General features: G+C 38.2%; 3 protein-coding genes across 10 annotated transcripts; 2 read left to right on the plus strand and 1 right to left on the minus strand.

Moving 5' to 3' along the window:
- The first annotated feature begins 70 nt into the window (after positions 1–70).
- si:dkey-260g12.1 (tumor necrosis factor receptor superfamily member 5) lies at positions 71–3,684 on the plus strand. 3 transcript variants are annotated; one of them, XM_068323384.1, is made up of 11 exons: positions 71–153; positions 288–357; positions 535–583; positions 875–985; positions 1,119–1,262; positions 1,904–2,000; positions 2,193–2,236; positions 2,726–2,839; positions 2,973–2,998; positions 3,092–3,200; positions 3,411–3,684. In XM_068323384.1, exons 2-11 carry the CDS (start codon positions 289–291, stop codon positions 3,677–3,679), a joined length of 1,032 nt encoding a protein of 343 aa, XP_068179485.1. In that variant the 5' UTR covers positions 71–153; position 288; the 3' UTR covers positions 3,680–3,684. The 3 variants fall into 3 exon arrangements, with proteins under 3 accessions (XP_068179485.1, XP_068179486.1, XP_068179487.1); XM_068323385.1 differs by having other exon boundaries at positions 539–583; XM_068323386.1 differs by lacking the exons at positions 535–583; positions 875–985.
- A 698-nt stretch (positions 3,685–4,382) lies between these two features.
- Positions 4,383–12,105, minus strand: LOC137601275 (CD27 antigen-like). Of its 5 annotated transcripts, XM_068323390.1 has the most exons (10): positions 11,967–12,105; positions 11,405–11,439; positions 10,150–10,186; positions 10,000–10,062; positions 9,505–9,646; positions 9,302–9,424; positions 6,978–7,130; positions 5,508–5,657; positions 4,687–4,791; positions 4,383–4,535 (listed from the first exon to the last, which is right to left on the minus strand). In XM_068323390.1, the coding sequence occupies exons 2-10, from the start codon at positions 11,422–11,424 to the stop codon at positions 4,384–4,386; spliced, it is 945 nt and encodes a 314-aa protein (XP_068179491.1). In that variant the 5' UTR covers positions 11,425–11,439; positions 11,967–12,105; the 3' UTR covers position 4,383. The 5 variants fall into 5 exon arrangements, with proteins under 5 accessions (XP_068179491.1, XP_068179492.1, XP_068179490.1 ...); XM_068323391.1 differs by lacking the exon at positions 11,405–11,439 and having other exon boundaries at positions 11,967–12,048; XM_068323389.1 differs by lacking the exons at positions 11,405–11,439; positions 11,967–12,105 and having other exon boundaries at positions 6,984–7,130; positions 10,150–10,262.
- On the plus strand, positions 12,027–18,119 carry tnfrsf1a (tumor necrosis factor receptor superfamily, member 1a). Of its 2 annotated transcripts, none has more exons than XM_068323382.1 (10): positions 12,027–12,165; positions 13,526–13,627; positions 13,758–13,866; positions 13,990–14,115; positions 14,225–14,380; positions 14,526–14,604; positions 15,161–15,216; positions 15,952–16,115; positions 16,203–16,320; positions 16,461–18,119. In XM_068323382.1, exons 2-10 carry the CDS (start codon positions 13,562–13,564, stop codon positions 16,742–16,744), a joined length of 1,158 nt encoding a protein of 385 aa, XP_068179483.1. In that variant the 5' UTR covers positions 12,027–12,165; positions 13,526–13,561; the 3' UTR covers positions 16,745–18,119. The 2 variants fall into 2 exon arrangements, with proteins under 2 accessions (XP_068179483.1, XP_068179484.1); XM_068323383.1 differs by having other exon boundaries at positions 12,065–12,165; positions 13,510–13,627.
- Positions 18,120–18,274: the final 155 nt, after the last annotated feature.

The following is an 18,274-nucleotide window of genomic DNA, read 5'->3' on the forward strand; positions in this document are numbered from 1 at the left end:
GATTGGTAAAGCTGAGTGGGTGTGGAAGACAGGAAGATGTAACCAGGTAAGGAAACAGTGACACAGAGGATGGGTAGAGTGAGTGAGAAGACAAAGAGAAAAACAGAAGCACCTTGAATAAGAAGAAAGACAGCAAAAGACAGAAGTAAACAGGTACAAATGATTATTTTTCTTATCAAAGGATTACAAGGATTTTATTTTTACAGAATGTGTTCAACCCTTGAATATTTGCTTTTTTCCCAATCATCTGCTGCTTAAATGAATGTTTTCTAAATGTTTCCTCTTAGGATGCATCTTCTACAATATTTTGTGACTGTCTTGACGTTATCTACATGGTCGGTGCTTACTTTTCCAACGGTAACTATGTCCTTTCTCTTCATTTTAACAACCAGAATGATTTATCCTGCATAAATAACATTAACTTAAAAAGTGAAGCACAAGTCAAACTTTCAAATCTTTTAACTATGGGTGCACATGTATGAAGAAGTTAATCATATAGTGCTTTTTTGTAATTGTATTTGTATGTGTGAACAGACAGAGTTGACCCATTATGATGGCAGAGAGTGTAAAATGTGCCCTGCAGGTAAGAAAACTCTCTTATATGTAAGAGTTTCTTTATTTTTTTAAATATTTTTTTATTGCTATTAGTTGATAGAGCATGTTTGAAATGTGGAATTATGCACCGAGGTTAACATCAGAAAAAGGATTATCACCTTTTTTTAAACATTTTTTTTCCATTCTAACCTGATTTAAAAAAAGCACAATGTACAGGAAATTATGCTAAATAGCTACATCCGCCTTTAATATAAATGTTGGATGAGCAGACTCAGTCTCTCATGCGGTAGCTTTCGTTTGTCTCTTGCGGTTCTGTCAGGTCAGTTTCAGAAATCGTGCACAGAATGCAAACCCTGCCCTGAAGGAAGTTACACAACTCAGCTGAACAGGGAAGAAAGATGTCACTGGTGCTCTGGAGACTGCAGACCAGGTCACAAGTGTTACAAGGACATTGATGATAGCAGAGATGTGTTTGTGTAAAATAATATATAATATAAATTTCTCTAAATCCTTTTGCAGTGTTCAAATATACTAAAAATTCTTTCTGTCTTCCTCTGCCTCAGTTTTTCATCTGAAGGTGGTTCAGAGCTGCACCAGTACATCTAATGTGAAGTGTGTCTGTGAGGATGGTTTCAGATGTACTGACAGGGTCTCACACTCCGCAAAATGCAGATATTGTGAGAGAATCAAGGAAATCAACACAACTGGTAAATGCAGAGCAGTACACTTACAGTTCTGTCATATGAGACACGCCCCAACCAGGAGGGGGCGTAATGGTGAACAGGATGTACAGAACTTTAAAAGTTTTTACTGACTGTAAAAGGCTGATAAACACATTAAGACATTTGATCAAATGAGAGCAAGAAAAGCAATCTTAACCACATGAAAAGTAAAGCAAAAAAGACAGCATAGTGGGTCAGTAGCAGAGTTCATACAGTACAGTAAAAAAAAACAACTTTCCTTCACCTTGTAGTAAGGTGGAAGTGTTGAGTGCCTCAAGAGAGGATGACAGTAAGAAGATGTTTACAAGCATGGATGTTCTGCTGAGACATTTTAAAAGAACAAAGCGTGTAAAAAAATAAGCCACAGATTTCTTTGGTCTCAACTTTTATGTGATGCTTTGGCTTGCTCTGTTATACATTTGCAGGGAACACATTTTACCTTGAAACTTCCAAATTCCTGAGTATATTTGTTTGGTTTGTATTTTTGTTTGTAAAAAATAGCAAAAAATACCTTATCATGTCTAGATTCCTGTGTTTATCTGCTTCTGTTTCCATGAGCTGTCAGTGAGATTTATTTTTGTGTTTTAAAAATCTGAACCCATACCTGTGATGTTTTCCTTCTGCAGAGGCACAAGCCATTATCTCAGGCGAAGATAAACACACGCCTTCCTCTGCTTCCCCAGAACGTAACAGCATTTCTGCAAAACCCTGCCAATTTCCTAAGTGAGTCATGCATTTCCTTTGATTCAGTGTAGTATTAATAACCCTGGATTCACGTGGTACTTTCAGTCTAGGTGGATTATACTTGTCTTATGAGAATATATAGTGACATATATTAAATGTAATCTGTATTAATTTATAAGGTGCATATTTGAGAACATTAAAATATTAATTACGTGCCCTTACTTCTCATAGGTGTGGCTCTCAGTCAGTCGGAAATGGCACACAGCTGAAAACAGGTGAATGTTGGGGTTACGGTGAAACAAATATAGGAAAGACCTTCAAGTAATTACCTTCAAGTAATTTTTATTGTCTGGGGGCCAAAAGTGAATACAGTTCCTTAAAGAAATATAGAAATACAACAAAAAGCACTACACAGATTACCACAAGAGTTTGTATTCATGATCCCCAGGGGAGGAATACATGACAGCTGATGATGGATTAAATTCAGACATTTCACTTCCAGGCTTTGATAAAAACGTCTAAATTCGACGGCTTATACCCGTAGAATTTAGACATGCTTGAGGTTTCCTTTGAAATATCTCAATTGGACGGCTTAGCACAAAATTGAACTCTAATTTAAAATTGTAATGATGATACTCTTCCCTTTATTGCTATTATTATTATTATTGCTTCACATCAGCAGCAGAGCATCATGAAAATGAACATGTAGCTAAAATCCCCAATGTGTTGACATGTAGACTCTCAATCTGGTTTCATTTTCCCAGACAGTAGTATTAAGCTCTCAGCCATCTTATGTCCAGTGGTGGTCGTGGGATGCTTGGCCCTTGTGATCCTGTACTTTGTCTGTAACCCTAGAGATGAATCATGTTTCAAGAAAGGTAAGATGGACAGGCTTTTTTGCATTTTCTTCAAATATAGATGGTTATTAACTACGTAAACCATATACACGTTGAATCACTGCTGGTGCGTGTGGAAAACTTCTTATTAACTAATTTCTATACTTTTTTCCAGGTATTGCAATGGTAGCATCTGATAAGGTAGGCCATTGATTTCAAAAATTCATTCTTTCTTAAACACACTTTTATTGTAAGGCAGAATTTTATTTTGTTGATGGCCATGCTCTTTTTTAGGGTTGTGAAGGGGCCCCCCATAAATCAAAGAAGCCGATTCATTGGTTCTCCAGAGACTCGTTCAGTACAAAGCAGCAGCAGCAGCCATCCCTCCCAGCAGCCAATCTGGGTACTGACGATTGAAGCGAATACTTTTATGTGATATAATTGACTCGGTTTATCACATCACTGAGAAAAGAAAAAAAAAGCAAACTATGCTTCTGTTTTTTCTGGCTTGATTTGAATTTTCATCAGCCTGTACGCTGTATCCCAATACCTGTCTAGAGATCAATAAAAACATTCCTTTCAATGCACTCTTTGCTTGTTTTTGTCTCTGTAGGTCCAGTCCATGTCCACAATCCGAGGTTGGTCATCTTTAGCTTGATAAATCAATTTACAGGCCAAGTTGGTTCTACAATAGAAGGTGGGAAGACAGCTGAGAAGAGGAGGGCCAAAGAAGATGAGGGCGACTGTCCTGTGTTTCCACCGACTTCCTCTCCCAGTGTTCATCCTTCTGAGGAGGAGCAGAATGAAGAGGCTGACAGCATTTTGTTTCCCTCACAGGAGCAGGGGAAGGACTGCCACTTGTCAAGAGAGGAGGTTCTATGATGCACTGTAAAAATCTCTAAAGAGTAATGTTGGATGTTATGACCGCTGGTATCAAGGCGGTTCTGTGTGAAACCCCAGGAGAGAGTGGTGCGGATTCATTCACACTGGGAACCACGATGTTCTACAGAAATAATTTTTATCTTTAGTTTCCAAGAAATCTTGTTGGATATGCAGCAGGACTGTGAGGAATAACTGGAAATCCTTTGTAAATTATAATTTAAAGTCCTTAATATGCTGTCTGTCAGTTCTCTGTAAAGTGTTGGAATCTTTAATTAGATGTTTCAATTGCAATAAAATGTTATTTAGAATTAAAATATAGTAGAAGTAATCAAAATGTATCCATGTCAAAAACACTTAACCATTCGTAGAATCCAATGGTGTAACTGCAGTGAAATGTCTATATACAAAAGTGATGTAAAAATGTGTAACGGTTAAAAACTTGTGCCACTACATACCACAGTGTTACATCATGATGCAAAGTTCCTAGCTCATGCATGACCATCAGTCACATCACATTTACCATAACGACTGTGATTCTGAACTCTGTCTTTAAAACATGACAGATATCAAACTGCCATGTTTCCTCTCAGGAGATACCATTAATCTTGAAATGAATATCTGTGTTGTTCATTCATCTGAACGAGTTCAGTTACTCTGGTCTGAATTTGTATTGAATGTTGAGAAGCAGTGAGAGATTCTCTAAATTACTGAATGTTGGTCTGTAAAAGTGTACATAATCCAATTTCAGGATCTGATTTGAGTTTTGGAACATTTCCGGCCTCCTGCACAGGCCTGGAAACTTCTTCATCCTCGGAGCAAGGGGCCACTGGTGGGCATGAGTCAGCCATCAGGGAGCCTGAGCAACAAGACCACAAGGGAAGGGGTTTTTTTGTTTTGTTTTTAAGATTAAAAACACACATAAATTAATAAAAGCCTTATGCTCAATGTGCCTCCTCTATTTGTAAGTGGGTGAATTGCCATCTGTTTCTAAACAAGAATGTACTAACCATGTTTTGATCTGATCCAGTGTAGAAAAGGTTTGATTTTGGTTACAAGAATAACAGCAATTCCTGCAGACAGAAGGCCAATTATCACGAGAGACCCCGCTGCATCTGCAAGAATGTGCAAAAGAAACATCCTGAAGTACAAACTTGAACACCCACGCAAGAAGAATTTCAAGTATTTCTAGTTTTCAGGGCTGAAGGGAGGGAAGACAGTAAAATCAGCTCCGTTTGATAATCCTGTGAAACGATGAAACTGTCCTTGGTTCAGATTATTTACTGTGATTCCCCCAGAGGTTTCTTTTTAAAAAAAAAAAAAGCTGATCAGACTATCTGGTTTTGCAGTCACATAACATGTTTCACAATTTACCCAGTTGATTTGTGTGCACTCTTCACTTATGCTGCTCTTAGTCATTAAGAACAAGTTTTTTTTGTATTATCGTTAATAATTACGTAATAATTTGATGGCTGTTCTGCAATGTGGCAGAGGTTCTGAATAACCACTCATCAATCAACAGAGATGTAGCAAGGAAAATTTAAAAAAAGAATGCAGACTCTTATGCAGATGTTTTCGTACCAAAGTATAAAAAGATGGAAAAAGTGTTGTATTCTGCAAAACTGATGAAAGACAACATCAATCACAGTCTAACTTTAAAAAGTACCTCCTTTAAAACATATTATCATCGCCAAGTTTAGTAAATTGAGTATTTATGCCGACACAGAACAACATTAACCTTCTTTTGTATTATACTGTATTTCATGCAACTCACTCTGCTGAGCTTGCTGGTATTAACTGTGTGTCATGATTGAACATGGGAGGGTCCTACCTGTACCTGTAGTGGATGGAGGCAGGGTGGGTTTGGTGGTTGGTATCGGAACACACTGTTTGCAGGGCTTCTCTTTGCATTCATAACCAGATTTACATCTGCACTCAGCATTATGAGTGGAGTTACAGTCTGACTTATACTCCATGTTTGCTGTTAAAAAAAAACAAAAAACAATCGATGTCATTAAAATACAAAGATATGATTATAATTCTGAGTTTGAGTGACATAGAAGATTTTCCTAAAAGTATGAGAGAAACCAAAAATATGCTTTTTCACAGTAGCCAGTTCCATCCTCTATCATGTCCTTCCACATTGTTCTCCATATCTACCAATTACTTCCCCATCATCTCTGTCCACTTCACCAACATACCTGTTAAAAACCACTCCAATTACCACTCTTTCATGCTTGGGAACACACTCCACTCCACCGATAATCTCCTTCATCTCACAACCAGCATATGCACTGATGACATTTATCGCTTCACATGGATCACTCCGTGAAGGGTTAAGGTCAGGGTGACACTTGCTTAACCTTCAGCATGCTCTTAACATTTTCTTCTTTCAGAGATTGGTTTCCTGTACACACACTCTATAAGCCATTCTCCTTTCCATTGTATCAGTTAGCTCCCATTACAGCTAATATTCTAAGTCCCTGCTTACAAATTCACACATACTGTAATTTTTCCTACCCTCCATCTGCCTCTGGATGAAATCAGGATTAGAATCAGAATAAGAATTAGAATGTTTCTTCAATTCCCAAAGGGGAAACTGCTTTTCGTACAGTTACACTGCTCAAGACAGTGCAAGAGAAAATATTAGAACATGAGAAATGATCAGGATAAATAGAGAAAAAATTGGAATAAATAAGAGAATTTAAAAGTATATACAGGTATAGTCAACGTTCTGTACAGCGGATGGTACTAATTGTCTAAGATGACCTTTAACTTGCTCGATATCCTCCTCTCCATCACCACCATCATCCGCCTTCATCCCAACAATGAAACCAGCCCTGCAGATCAGTCTGTTCAGTCTGTTGGCATCTGCCACCCTCAGACCACTGACTCAGCACACCACAGTGTAGAGGAAAGAGTTGGCCACCACATAGTGGTCAATCATCTTCAGCATGGCGGTACAGATGTTAAAGGATCTCAGCCTCCTCAGGAAACAGTGTCTGATGCCCTGTCATCTCTTTCTGTACCTCTATTTCCATCAAAAACGGATTTTTAGGACCCTACTAATCTGCTACCTGTGTGTCAGACCAAATTTTCTGACCTGAATGGCCCTACCAGCACAGCTCTTGGGGTCATTGGGACACATAAACCACCCTAAGGGGGTGTTACTACAGGCAGAGTAAACGATTGTTTTTGCAGGCACAGAATAACATGAACTTCATTTGTGTAATATTTCATGCTGCTGAGCTTGCCGGTATTAACTGTGTGTCAGATGTGATTGAAAATGGAAGGGTCCTACCTGTACCTGTAGTGGACGGAGGCAGGGTGGGTTTGGTGGTTGGTATCGGAACACACTGTGTGCAGGGCTGCTTCTCTTTGCATTCATAACCAGATTTACATCTGCACTCAGCATTATGAGTGGAGTTACAGTTTGACTTATACTCCATGCTTGCTGTAAAAAACATTTAAGTGTCTTTAGAATGAATATACAATCATATGATCATAAGTCTGAGTTTGATTGTGACATAGAAAAATGCACAAAAAGCTTTCCTTAAAAATATGAAAGGAATGTTAAAACAAAAATGACTTATGTGGCACATGCCAGATGAGTTTAGTTTTCAGTCACAAAACAGCTCAAGTGATCCACCTTAAAGACCCACTACAGAAGGATATGGCTTTGATGAGACATTCATGTACAAATACTTGAAAATGCAGGTGAACAAAAATTACTGACACGACCCCATGAAGCCTAAAATCTGTCATCACTAAAATCTGTTTTTAACAATCAATTTAATTAAGAGTATTCTGAAGCGCAAATGACTCATTATATGATTTTGTGTAATTTAGATTGATGTAAGAACTTCAGACACTAGTTGATAAATGTTCTACATGTTACTATTGTCAATGCCCATTACTACCTACAGCTAAAGCCTAATCATGACTTCAAACACAGATACCAGTCCATTAGTTTATTGGAATTTATTATGTTTGTCTTTAAATTTATTATCTTCCCTATATTCATGCTTTCATTCATGTTTCACTGTGCTGACATTGAAATACCTTTATAATTACAGTTTAAATGTTATTAACGATCCAAAATTCTGCCAGTGAGAAGCATAACCCCACATATTTTAATGCGAGACTTCACTCTATATTTGACTGCTTATTTAAAAATCACATTTTACCATGAAGAAACTTATCTAGAGATTTTGGTGCTCGTCTAACGGTTTTAGCTGCCTTAAGAGGGTCGTTTCATTGTCTGTCATTCATTGTTCCATTTTGAAACAATAACATATTAATGCAAAAGTCATGAAATGACCACATTATTTTAGAGTTCCATACTGGATTATAAAAGGATATGCATTAAAATGATGGCAATAGAAAAGTTGGAAAGTTATGAGTGTCTGCATTATGCACTCATAGCAGTAGATATAAATGATTATGTGACTGGTTTAAGGGGATTTGAGAACTTAAAATATATGAAAATGATTTTAATTTGCTGTAAATATGTGGCATGATTGCTCCTTTCAGTCATGCACATCTTAACTTGAGAATCATCAACACTCGAACACCAGCAGCTGTTAATGTTTTCTGCGTGCAAAATGTTCACTGCTACAAGGTAGAGCAAAAACATCTTAGCCCTGTTTTCATAATGTCAAACTTCATTAAAATACTCCTCTACCTACAGACAGAGAGAATCACATACTCTCACTCACTGGTGTGGTTTTCTCATATATGCTTTCCACGGTGACATTTAAAAATAAGAAGAAAAAAATAACAGTATGTTTTTGCTCACCTGTAACAAAATGTGAATGTGAATAATAACATAGGATATGACATTTGTGTCTGCTACCTTTCCGATGTTTACCACTTTTCTGTGTTTTTCTTCTTTTTTTTTCCACTGACACAATGATGGTCTACTTCTTCATGCCTTTGCCACTGTTGGTGGGCTGTGCTACTGGTACAGCTGCTAATACCATGCATGCATGATTTCTGCTGCAGATTCCCATCATAGTAACGTCCTGAACTGGTGGGTTTTGCAGACCCCCCATCCCCCCATCCCCTTCTGCTTTTAGTCTCTCTCTCTCTGACTGTATCCCACCATGACACACTGAATGGGAAACCCCCCTGTATGTTTGACTAAAGGGTTTCTATGGGCAAACTTCTCTGAAATAACAATCTACAGACAGAATTGAGAAACATTCAGAAGGCGTCTCTAAGGTTTTGTGCTCTAACTGGATGAGCTGATCATTAGGATGAGACATAAATGATGAGTCACTCACACATCACAACCTGATATATACAAAATAATGAAAGAGACGTAATAAACAGAGAGGGATTAAATAAGTTGAGTAACTACCATTTGTGTTTCTGTAGTTAAAGCTCTATTTAAAGGCTTTAACTTTTGCAACTTTTTTCTTCAGAATACACATATGATACTCCGGTAGTCAAACAATATTATTTACATATTGGTAAAGTACAGAATGTACTGAGTTGTGAGCAAGAGGATATGTTGGTAACACTATGGACAGAAGATGTTGTCTACCAAGGCTGTTTCAGTGGTTGGTCTAAAAGTAGGTCTTTCACACAGTTCAGGTCTTATCTTGTTGTGACATTACTCACGTCGATCGCAATTTTTGCAGAATTTGCAGGTCAGCTCCTTGGTGTAGGTATCCATGTACCGCTTGCCCTCACAATCGTCACACTCAATTTGACAATCATCAAGACGACGGACCAAATGTTTACCTGAAACACCCACAGCAAATGATGTCTTCTGTTGCCATCAAAACCATGATTTCTCTCAAGATGTCAAGATGTAATTTTACCTGGTGGACACATATTACAGCAGAATTCAGGCTTCAACGGTGGCCATGGATATTGCTTCTCATTGCACTGTATGGAAAGCACAGAGGAGAGGAAAGAGAGACTGCATAGGAGAATAGAGGGAAAATAATGGAGTGGCTGCATCTAGAAAGAGAAATGCAAGAAGAAGAATGAGATGAGGACACTCAGAAGTTCAAAGGGAGGAAAATAATCATCCATTTTCAGATATATACTAACACCAAAAGAAATTGAATGAAAGAAAACAGTATTTATGTTTGAAATATAGCGCTGTAGAACGAGTCACAATGGACACAAGTTTAGCAGTGAAGCTACTCAATATGCTGTACAATCACACATCATAAGAGACTACTGATGATAGATGTTAAACTTCATTAAGTTTAGATCTTCCTGGTGGACAAATACATTTATAAATCAACTGAAATCTTGCAGGACATAACCCCTCTATCTGACAGGCATGGTTGAAAATGTTAACTTACCATAGATGGGAAGGTGAGACGAGACATAACCTGGGACCCTCTGAGTGAGAGACTGAATGTGGACTAGAAGTGTGACAGGAGGTTAGTCATAGAAGTCAAGTGATGACTCAAGATGAAATTTTGCTGGATTCTGAAATTTCTCTGCCCTACCATCATTTCTCTGTCTCTTTGCTGTGACCCCTTGGTTCTGCACAAAAACAGACCTCCTTCAGCCTCCACTTTTTTCCACATGCATTCTCTCTCTTTCTCGTTTCATTCAAAATCTAATTATTATCTAAAAAAAACCCAAAATTGCTGCATCTGCCTCTTTTTCTCCATTTTACACTTAGCTGACATGATCATTTCAGTAGAAAGCCGACACTCATTTAACATCAATACATCCTGTTGTTCTAACAGAAAGCAGTTCAGACATTTCTCAAGAACAGTTATGCTGCTGGAGACTGCAACCTATATAAACTACATGGGTAAGCAAGTACATTTTTATTAACAAACCAAATTACATCAGTTGTTTTATGTTGAATGTCATGAAAGATATCTAATTTGTGGTTTTGAATGATCTGTCATGCCTGCTTTCCAATGAAACAGTATGCAATTGCAATGGAGGTGCAAAAAAAAACAAATCTGATTTGATATGCTATGTACAGAATTTAATATTTGAAGGTAAATGTCTGACTTACTTCTAATTTCAATGCCTGAAAAAACTTTCAATGCGTGGAAGGAAACATTATTATCTGTATCATCGTTTGTGACTTTAAGTGTCTAAAACGCAGAACATCTAAGTAAATACCTGTTACACTGCAAAACTAAATAAAGGTATGAAACATTTTGGATTGCATTGCTATTGGACTCTAGGTGTCCCTGAGCAAGACATTTACGAGACTTTTCTTGGGCTCATCCACTGTTACGTGCTCTTGTCAATATGCCTGTCATTTTTCAAAAATATCAGTTCTCAACAAATGACCTCTGAACTGTTAGAATTCATTCATGTTTATATGATCTTGATTAGGCGACACCTGAAAGTGGCTGCTTCAAAGGCCTGGTGGTGCTCCGGCGAGTGGCACCGCTCAGAGTACAAAGATGACTTGAAGAGATAAATGACTGAGCATCAAAATGTGAACTGACTCAAAGCAAACCTGCTTCTGCTTATCTTTGGGTTTCAGAATTAGACTGACCGTAAAAACTTATGTGTTTAATAGGAATTAAATCATCTGTCCTTCGAACTCACTCCGTGCTGCACTGAGGTAAACAGATACTCAACAGAAACCATTTCCAACTTAAACTGAGACACAAAATCTGATTGCAGACTCAGAGCCAGTCATGACTGAATAATATGTAACACATGCATGAGTGTATATGTGAGTGTGTGTTTGTGCATATGTGGGAAAACTTATTTCAAACGTCTTACACATCTGATGGTGTTGGCATGCAATGTTGGTGTGCCTGTAACACAGTTGGTGAGAAAGAGAAGAAGAGGTCATAGATGAAGGATGTGGCTTTTCTGTAGAAGCATTCATCTTGCTTTGCTATCTATACTCTGTTAAGCAAAGTCACATACTCGCTGCTGACTCCAGACTATTCTTTCCTTTAATTATACTGCATGTAATTATAGATGCGCATTGTACTTTATATAGACATGTAAGCTAGCCTTTAACTATCCCTTTAAAAATCCCCTTTTCATTCTATTAGGAGCTTTAATTTTTACAGGAATTGATGATTGCAAATAGCACATTTTAAGACTTGTTTTTTTTTTTTTTTTTTGCGTGAATTATTGACACTGTTTTTAAAATTTTGATTGATGGAGCACCAAAAATCTGGCTCTGTAATATTACAAGACTTCTTTTCATGCAGAATTAAAAAGAAAATGTTAATTAACGGTAGTCACTGCCGTGTGTTGTAGTGAAGGTGCATTGTGACGGATGCGCGCACCTGTAAATAAAATAATATTAGGGGTCGCGTGTTTTCATCACCTCAGTCTCTACAATTCCTTGAACTGGGCGGGGACGCAGTCACTTCCCGTCTGAGTCCGCCTCCGCTCGTGCTCAGCTGAACGGGGCGCAGCCGGTGGCGACGCTCAACTTTCTGTCCAATTCGTGTATAAAACTATATATCAGCGCCGTTTTGTGGACCCGGAGTAAAGACATAGCGCCCGTGGAAGTGGTTGTCCAGGTGAGTGTTGGTGAAATACCTGCGTGTGACGTGTAAGAAGAAAAAAAAAAAGCTTCGTATCAGGTGTGAGGTTTGCGGTGGCCGTTTTGTGGCGTGTTTAGCCGAATCGAAACCAGTGAGACGAAACGTAAACAGAAACCACATCTTTGAAGCAGTTTACAGTAATGTGATCTGTATCGAATGAAGCGCAATGTCGAAGTTTTGAAGTTTTCCAGAATGTTAAAGTTCACCTACATGTCAGGACGTGACGGAACAGGACTGGGGTGGCTCCGTGGAGCGGCGTGTTTGTAATTCCTTCATCAACTATTTCCTTCATGAATATTCACCCAGTTTGGACAAATCTGGTGTAATATTGATTAAAAAAAAACCTCCTGTGGAAACATATAAACATCACCGATCTGTGGTCAAAGCTTTCCTCGTCACAGACAACAACACATCAGACAACGTGAGAAGTCACCGTCAGGAATACACACAAAATGTTTAAATCATGTCAATGTAAACGAAAATAACGTCATATTTCTTATACCAATTTCATTAATGTAGACACAGGCTTAAATAAAAGCCCATCATGGTTGTATATAAGCAATAAATGTATTGATGCAATAAATATGTGATTTTTTTAAAAAATCTGACAGTAACTTACAATCATATTCGGTATCAAAACGACACAATACGGCACAGCACATGACAGACTCTGTTTTTTTTTTTAATCTCCAGATTGTTTCATTTTTGTTTAAGCCTTTTGACAAGAACCGCCTCTGAAACCTCAGCCCACCCCCATGAAGGACAACGTGGTAGCTCAGACCTGTCTGCTGTTTTCATCTGTCACACAGTGGTGTGCAAATAAACTGTTGAATATCTGGTTTGGAATGTTTGGATTGTCCCGGGGGGGTCACGGGGCCAACTGGCCCAGAGGACACACTTGAGCAAAGGTCATGTAGTTATGAACGTTAGAACTTTAGGACTCGGCCTCCTGTGTGGTTCACTCTTGAACTCCTCACTGAGTGAAAGGAGCGTAGTTTGACTTTGTTACAGGGAGTGTTGTCTATTTCCACAAGGCGTTGTTTGCTCATCATTCATTACGAAGTTACGTACAGTACAGTTTAATGAATGCAATAATACTTTAATCATGAATCCATTCTAAAAATAGTAGTCACATAAAATCCTAAACATGCCCTTTAATTTTAAACTGAACTGATTAAATCAACTATCTAGTTGTCAATGCTCAACAAAGTTATTTAGGTCATTAAAATAGTTTAATTAGAGATGGTTGTCTGCCTGTCAGTTAAATAACAGACAATGCCGTTGTTATGCCGTTACAGTGGTGTTTCCTGGTGTTTACAGGTTGTCTGTCTTGCAGGTCATCTCAGATGGATTAAGTTAAACCTGGAAGATAATGGAGGGGGGTGTCCACAGAGGAAGATGGCGCAAAAAAACACTTGTTAGCACAATTCTACTCCTGGTGAGACAAACTTGGGGTTATTCACTGAATACTTTGAAACGGAATTTATTCATAAAAACTGCTTTTTTGATGGAGAGTAAAACTTAATGCTGACTACATTAATTTATATTAACTCTGTTTTGTTTTACAGTACATGTTCTTCCCATCGGTGGCCTTGTTAAATCCTTTAGAGGAGTTGACATGTCGTCCCTGGGAATACCTCACTGACAGTGGAATCTGTTGCGACAAGTGCAATGCAGGTACTGCATGACCTCCTGCAACCTCACACATAATGATTATTTGAAATATCACAACTTTTTTCTACAATCAGATCCATTCTGCAAACTCTTACTGGGTTTACATACAACAATCCTGTTTTGCAGGTTTAAAACTTGTAGAAGAATGTCATGGGGTGAATCACAGAAGTACATGCGCACCCTGCCCATCTGGACAATATACAGACCAAATGAACTACTCCCCCAATTGCAGAACTTGTAAACGCTGCAAAAGTAGAGTAACATTAGTTTGTTTTTTTAAGAAAATCAGATTTCCCTGTTTGATTTCCACAGTTGCATCTGCTAATGGTCACCTTTTGTATTCTTTTTCAACTGGATACAGGGTCAAATCATGAGGTGCAGGTATCAGAATGTGAGAGGAGCAAGGACACTATCTGTCGCTGTGAAGAGGGTTATTACAACTATAAAATTGATTCAGTAACAAATGAGTGTCTCCGATGTAAAAAGTGTGGACCTGGAGAAATGGAAACAAAAAAATGTAAGTTTTAAGCTCTAAAGATGTGTTAAATTAAATGCTGTTAAGTTTGCTTAAAGCTGGTCATATTGAATATAGACAAATAAAAACTCCATTGATGCTGATGCCTCAGGTTCATTCTGAACAGATTTATTAATTTTGCATACAGGTACACATGAAGAAAACACTTTGTGTGAATGTCGAGAGAACTACTACAGAGTTAACAACATGTGTGAATCTTGCAAGAAGTGAGTATACAACAGTATCAGAACTTTTGGTGCAGCCATTGTTCCCATTGTTCCTGGTTTTTCTGATGCTTCCATTTAAAGTCATTAAAGGGGAAGTTGGTTTGATGAACCGAAACTTGGAGAACACGGCTGACGTCGCTCAATCTTTCCATTTGTTGGCAACTGAAAATACAAGTAACATGACAGAAAGACTGAGTCTCAGACATTTAAAGAATCAGTCAGACAAGGGGATATCATACAAATAGAATATCTCTTGATTAAAAAAGGAAACCTCCTGATGTATCCCATAATTTTTATCTACTCTCTTATTAATATAAGGATGTGAATGTTGCCACTAAAGGTGATTGTGACAGATGAAGCATTATCCCTATTTTAATTACGATAGTACTAATTTTCTGCGTAATCATTTTAGGAACCTATGACATGCTGACAAGGAGATGATTTATTTTATTTTATTTTTTAGAGAAAGCCTGTTCACCATTTTGTATATAACTTCCTCATTATGTGCTCTGTTTCCTCCTCAATGTTGTGAAACGTCCTCTTTTTTTCTCCACAGTTGCACCACTGATTGTGAACATCACTGTCCATCACTTCCCACACTGGATACAAAAGGTGGGCTGTCCTAACAAGGATGTGAATCTGTGGTTAGTTTTGTGTGGGTGAAATAAACTGGTTTCCCAGAGTGACGATCGAGTTGCTGTGGGACTGCGGTGTGCTTAATGCTGGCTGTACATGAGATGTGTGAGATGAACTACAGCCGTTTGACTTAAATACACAAATACAATTGAGACACTGCCCAGTGGTCATACTAGATATAACTGTCGGAATTGTCGTTGGATTTTGTAAAGGGATAAGATTAGAGTAAGTAGGCTTTGGAAAAGATCAGTCATAGACAGGTCTTCAGGCCTCTGTCCAATTCATTCCAAGAGGAGTGTAAAGCAATAACATATATAACTTCCTTATGACTCATTTATATGTAAGAAAACAAAGAACATCATACTGAAAACAGCTATTAGAACTCATAGAGGGTTTCTACAGCAGTTCAATTTTAGGTGCACATTTTCACACATTTGTGTTCGAAGCTTATTAACAATATTCACAATGAGCGTTCACAGTTGAAAAAGTACATACGTACTTCTGATTTTCTTCCTTGAGTGTCATTTCAATAAGAGGGCTTATAAAGTCAGAAATTGACTCAATGAAATTTGCAGAAATTCTACATATAAGTGAAATATCCCTTATTTTTTTGCAGATATGCCTTTTATGATAATATTTTGTATTGTTGCCTATCTAAAGTGTTGATTTCCCTGTCCTCTTTCTTATTTTCACTTTCCTCTCATAACAAAGCTCCAAATTTTGGGACGGAGTACATCATCAACATCGTTTGCGTAGTTGTAGTTGTGACTTTGGTTGTGGCTGCAGTCACTCACTTTGTGACAAAATGGTCTACCAAGAAGAAGTTGAAGGAATCTCCAGCCCCAAAAACTGAGGTCTCCCCAGACTCATGTGAGGTAAGCAAATCTAATTTACTCTGTTTGTGTTTCTCAGGTTCAGGAACATTGAATGTCACAAAAATCTGATTTGTGCTTGTTTTGCAGGAGGTCTTAATTCACAGTGAGGAAGCTTCAGTTAGTGTTAAGGCTGAACCCCCAAGTCCTATGAGGGAACATGAGCAGCCGTCCAATCTGCCGGACTGTGTCCCCTTTGAAATCAAGAGTGAGTGCATTTTAAACTACACAGGATACATTGTACGCCTTAGACCAATAGCCTCAATCATCTCAAACACATGGAAAACTTCTACTAACTCTTGTCTCCTTCCTCTCAAACCCCTCTCCCGTTTTCACCCACCTCCTCAGTCCATGACATGATTTACACGGTGCTGGATATGGTTCCCGTGATGCAAGTGAAGCAGCTGGTGCGTTGTCTAGGTGTGAAGGAGAGGGAGATCGAACAAGCAGAAGTGGACCACCGACCCTGTCGAGAGGCCCACTACCAAATGCTGAGGTTGTGGGCTATGAGAGGGTCCCGTGCAGGGGGAATGCTGCACTGGCCTTTGTTGCAGGAGTTGTTAGAGCAACTGAAAAAGATGCACCTGCAATGGGTAGCCGAGGAGCTGGAGACAAAGTATGGCATTCAGTAATTCTGCTACGTGTGCCAAGTGGAACAAAAAACTCATGAAACCAAGTATTGTTCACTTTAGAGACTCTCATGCATGAAAGTATGCAAGCACAGCACGGTGCTATCACCTGAGCAGTTTTACCCAAAGCAACCAAAGAACTCTACCTCCTGTCCCAAAGATCAGTCTTTGAGATGGCAGGGTCAAACTACTGAGAGCAGCGGACGGCACAGTTCTGGGAGAGAATTTCAACAAAAATGTTTGAATGAGAGTTCATCTCAAACTTTATAAGAACTTTTGGGCATTTATATGCTTTCTTTTAAGATCTTTAAAGGAACAGTGATTTAGGTAAATTATGCTTATTCTCTTTTTTACATTATGTTTGCAATAATATAAATGGTTTAAAACAGCTGTCACAAACTCAACAATGAATCCCCAAAATGCTCACCTTCAAAGCTCACTAATGAACATTAGTTAATGTGAGCAAAAAAAGCTTCATCTTTCATCATTAAATAATCTGTTTTTTTAAGGAGGTTACATGCTGGTTCTTTCTTTTACGAGATGAGTGAGAAATAGAGATACAGGGAGCCAAACTTATGATGCTTCCAGGCTGGAACTGTTTTATTGCCAGGTTAAGCTGTACAATGCATAACATGAGAATGTAAGTACTGTATGTGTTCTTGTCAGCATGTCAAACTCATTCTCTTAGATATGCTACTTCTTTTATCCTATATTCTATAATGAATTACAGGTATGTCTTTGGTGTGTGACGTAATACTGTAATGGGTTTAATGTTTTTAAACTGGACTGATCAGATTTTATCCTGCAACAGTCTTTTTTGATTTGAGTTTTGCTGATTACAAGGTGTTCCTTGTTTCTTAAGCTTCTCAGTTTCTGTTATAGTCAGTAATCATTTCTGCAAACAAGCATTTAAACATCGCATTTAGTTTCTAGAGCAGACAGTAGTGCACAATCCAGCTGAACTAACCGGCTATAAAATTGACTTGCGCTGTATTAATACCAGTTCGCCGCCATAAAATTTCCAACTTTTAAGTACCAAAGCAGCTGTTACAAAAAGTGAAGTACTGTAGTTCTCACTAACCAAGCAACCCTGCGTCTTTCCTCTAGCTTTTTGTGGCCCTTTTAGCATTAAGTTAAGCCCCTTCATCGAAGCTTTATTCATGACTGGTGAAACAGGACACGCCTTGTCTCAGTGGACCTCAGCCAAGCTTCTTTTATCATACCAGTCTCAGATATGATTCAGACACACTCAAACTCTAGATTTGTCATTCAAAAGCACTTTTACTGTGTACAAAACTGTATTAAACAAGTAGAACAAACAATATTTTGTGATATATGTTTATATCTGAAATGGAAATAAACATGATTTTATATCAATTCCTTGCTGGTTTGCTATAAATGTTCTTTTCATAGATCCAAAACCTTTTTTGGCCTCTTAAAATGATTTCCTCCTGTTGATTTAAGGTGAGCTGAGCTCTGACTGACGTGAAACAACAATAGAACACTGTCAAAGAAATCCATCATCACCTCTGT

Source organism: Antennarius striatus, chromosome 9 (assembly GCF_040054535.1).
Source record: "Antennarius striatus isolate MH-2024 chromosome 9, ASM4005453v1, whole genome shotgun sequence".
NCBI classification, from domain to species: Eukaryota; Metazoa; Chordata; class Actinopteri; order Lophiiformes; family Antennariidae; genus Antennarius; species Antennarius striatus.

What these genes read in the sequence shown, in the direction of transcription:
- tnfrsf1a (XM_068323382.1), top strand. Translation starts at nt 13,562, where the DNA reads ATGGAGGGGGGTGTCCACAGAGGAAGATGGCGCAAAAAAACACTTGTT. An exon ending in TTGCGACAAGTGCAATGCAG is followed by an intron (nt 13,867 to 13,989) that starts GTACTGCATGAC and finishes CCTGTTTTGCAG; the next exon opens with GTTTAAAACTTGTAGAAGAA. An exon ending in ATGTGTGAATCTTGCAAGAA is followed by an intron (nt 14,605 to 15,160) that starts GTGAGTATACAA and finishes TTTTCTCCACAG; the next exon opens with TTGCACCACTGATTGTGAAC.
- LOC137601275 (XM_068323387.1), bottom strand. Translation starts at nt 10,230, where the DNA reads ATGTGGAAAAAAGTGGAGGCTGAAGGAGGTCTGTTTTTGTGCAGAACC. An exon ending in AAAGAGACAGAGAAATGATG is followed by an intron (nt 10,063 to 10,149) that starts GTAGGGCAGAGA and finishes TCACACTTCTAG; the next exon opens with TCCACATTCAGTCTCTCACT. An exon ending in CTGCAAAAATTGCGATCGAC is followed by an intron (nt 7,131 to 9,301) that starts GTGAGTAATGTC and finishes TGTTTTTTACAG; the next exon opens with CAAGCATGGAGTATAAGTCA.
- si:dkey-260g12.1 (XM_068323384.1), top strand. Translation starts at nt 289, where the DNA reads ATGCATCTTCTACAATATTTTGTGACTGTCTTGACGTTATCTACATGG. An exon ending in CAAGGAAATCAACACAACTG is followed by an intron (nt 1,263 to 1,903) that starts GTAAATGCAGAG and finishes TTCCTTCTGCAG; the next exon opens with AGGCACAAGCCATTATCTCA. An exon ending in TGGCACACAGCTGAAAACAG is followed by an intron (nt 2,237 to 2,725) that starts GTGAATGTTGGG and finishes TCATTTTCCCAG; the next exon opens with ACAGTAGTATTAAGCTCTCA.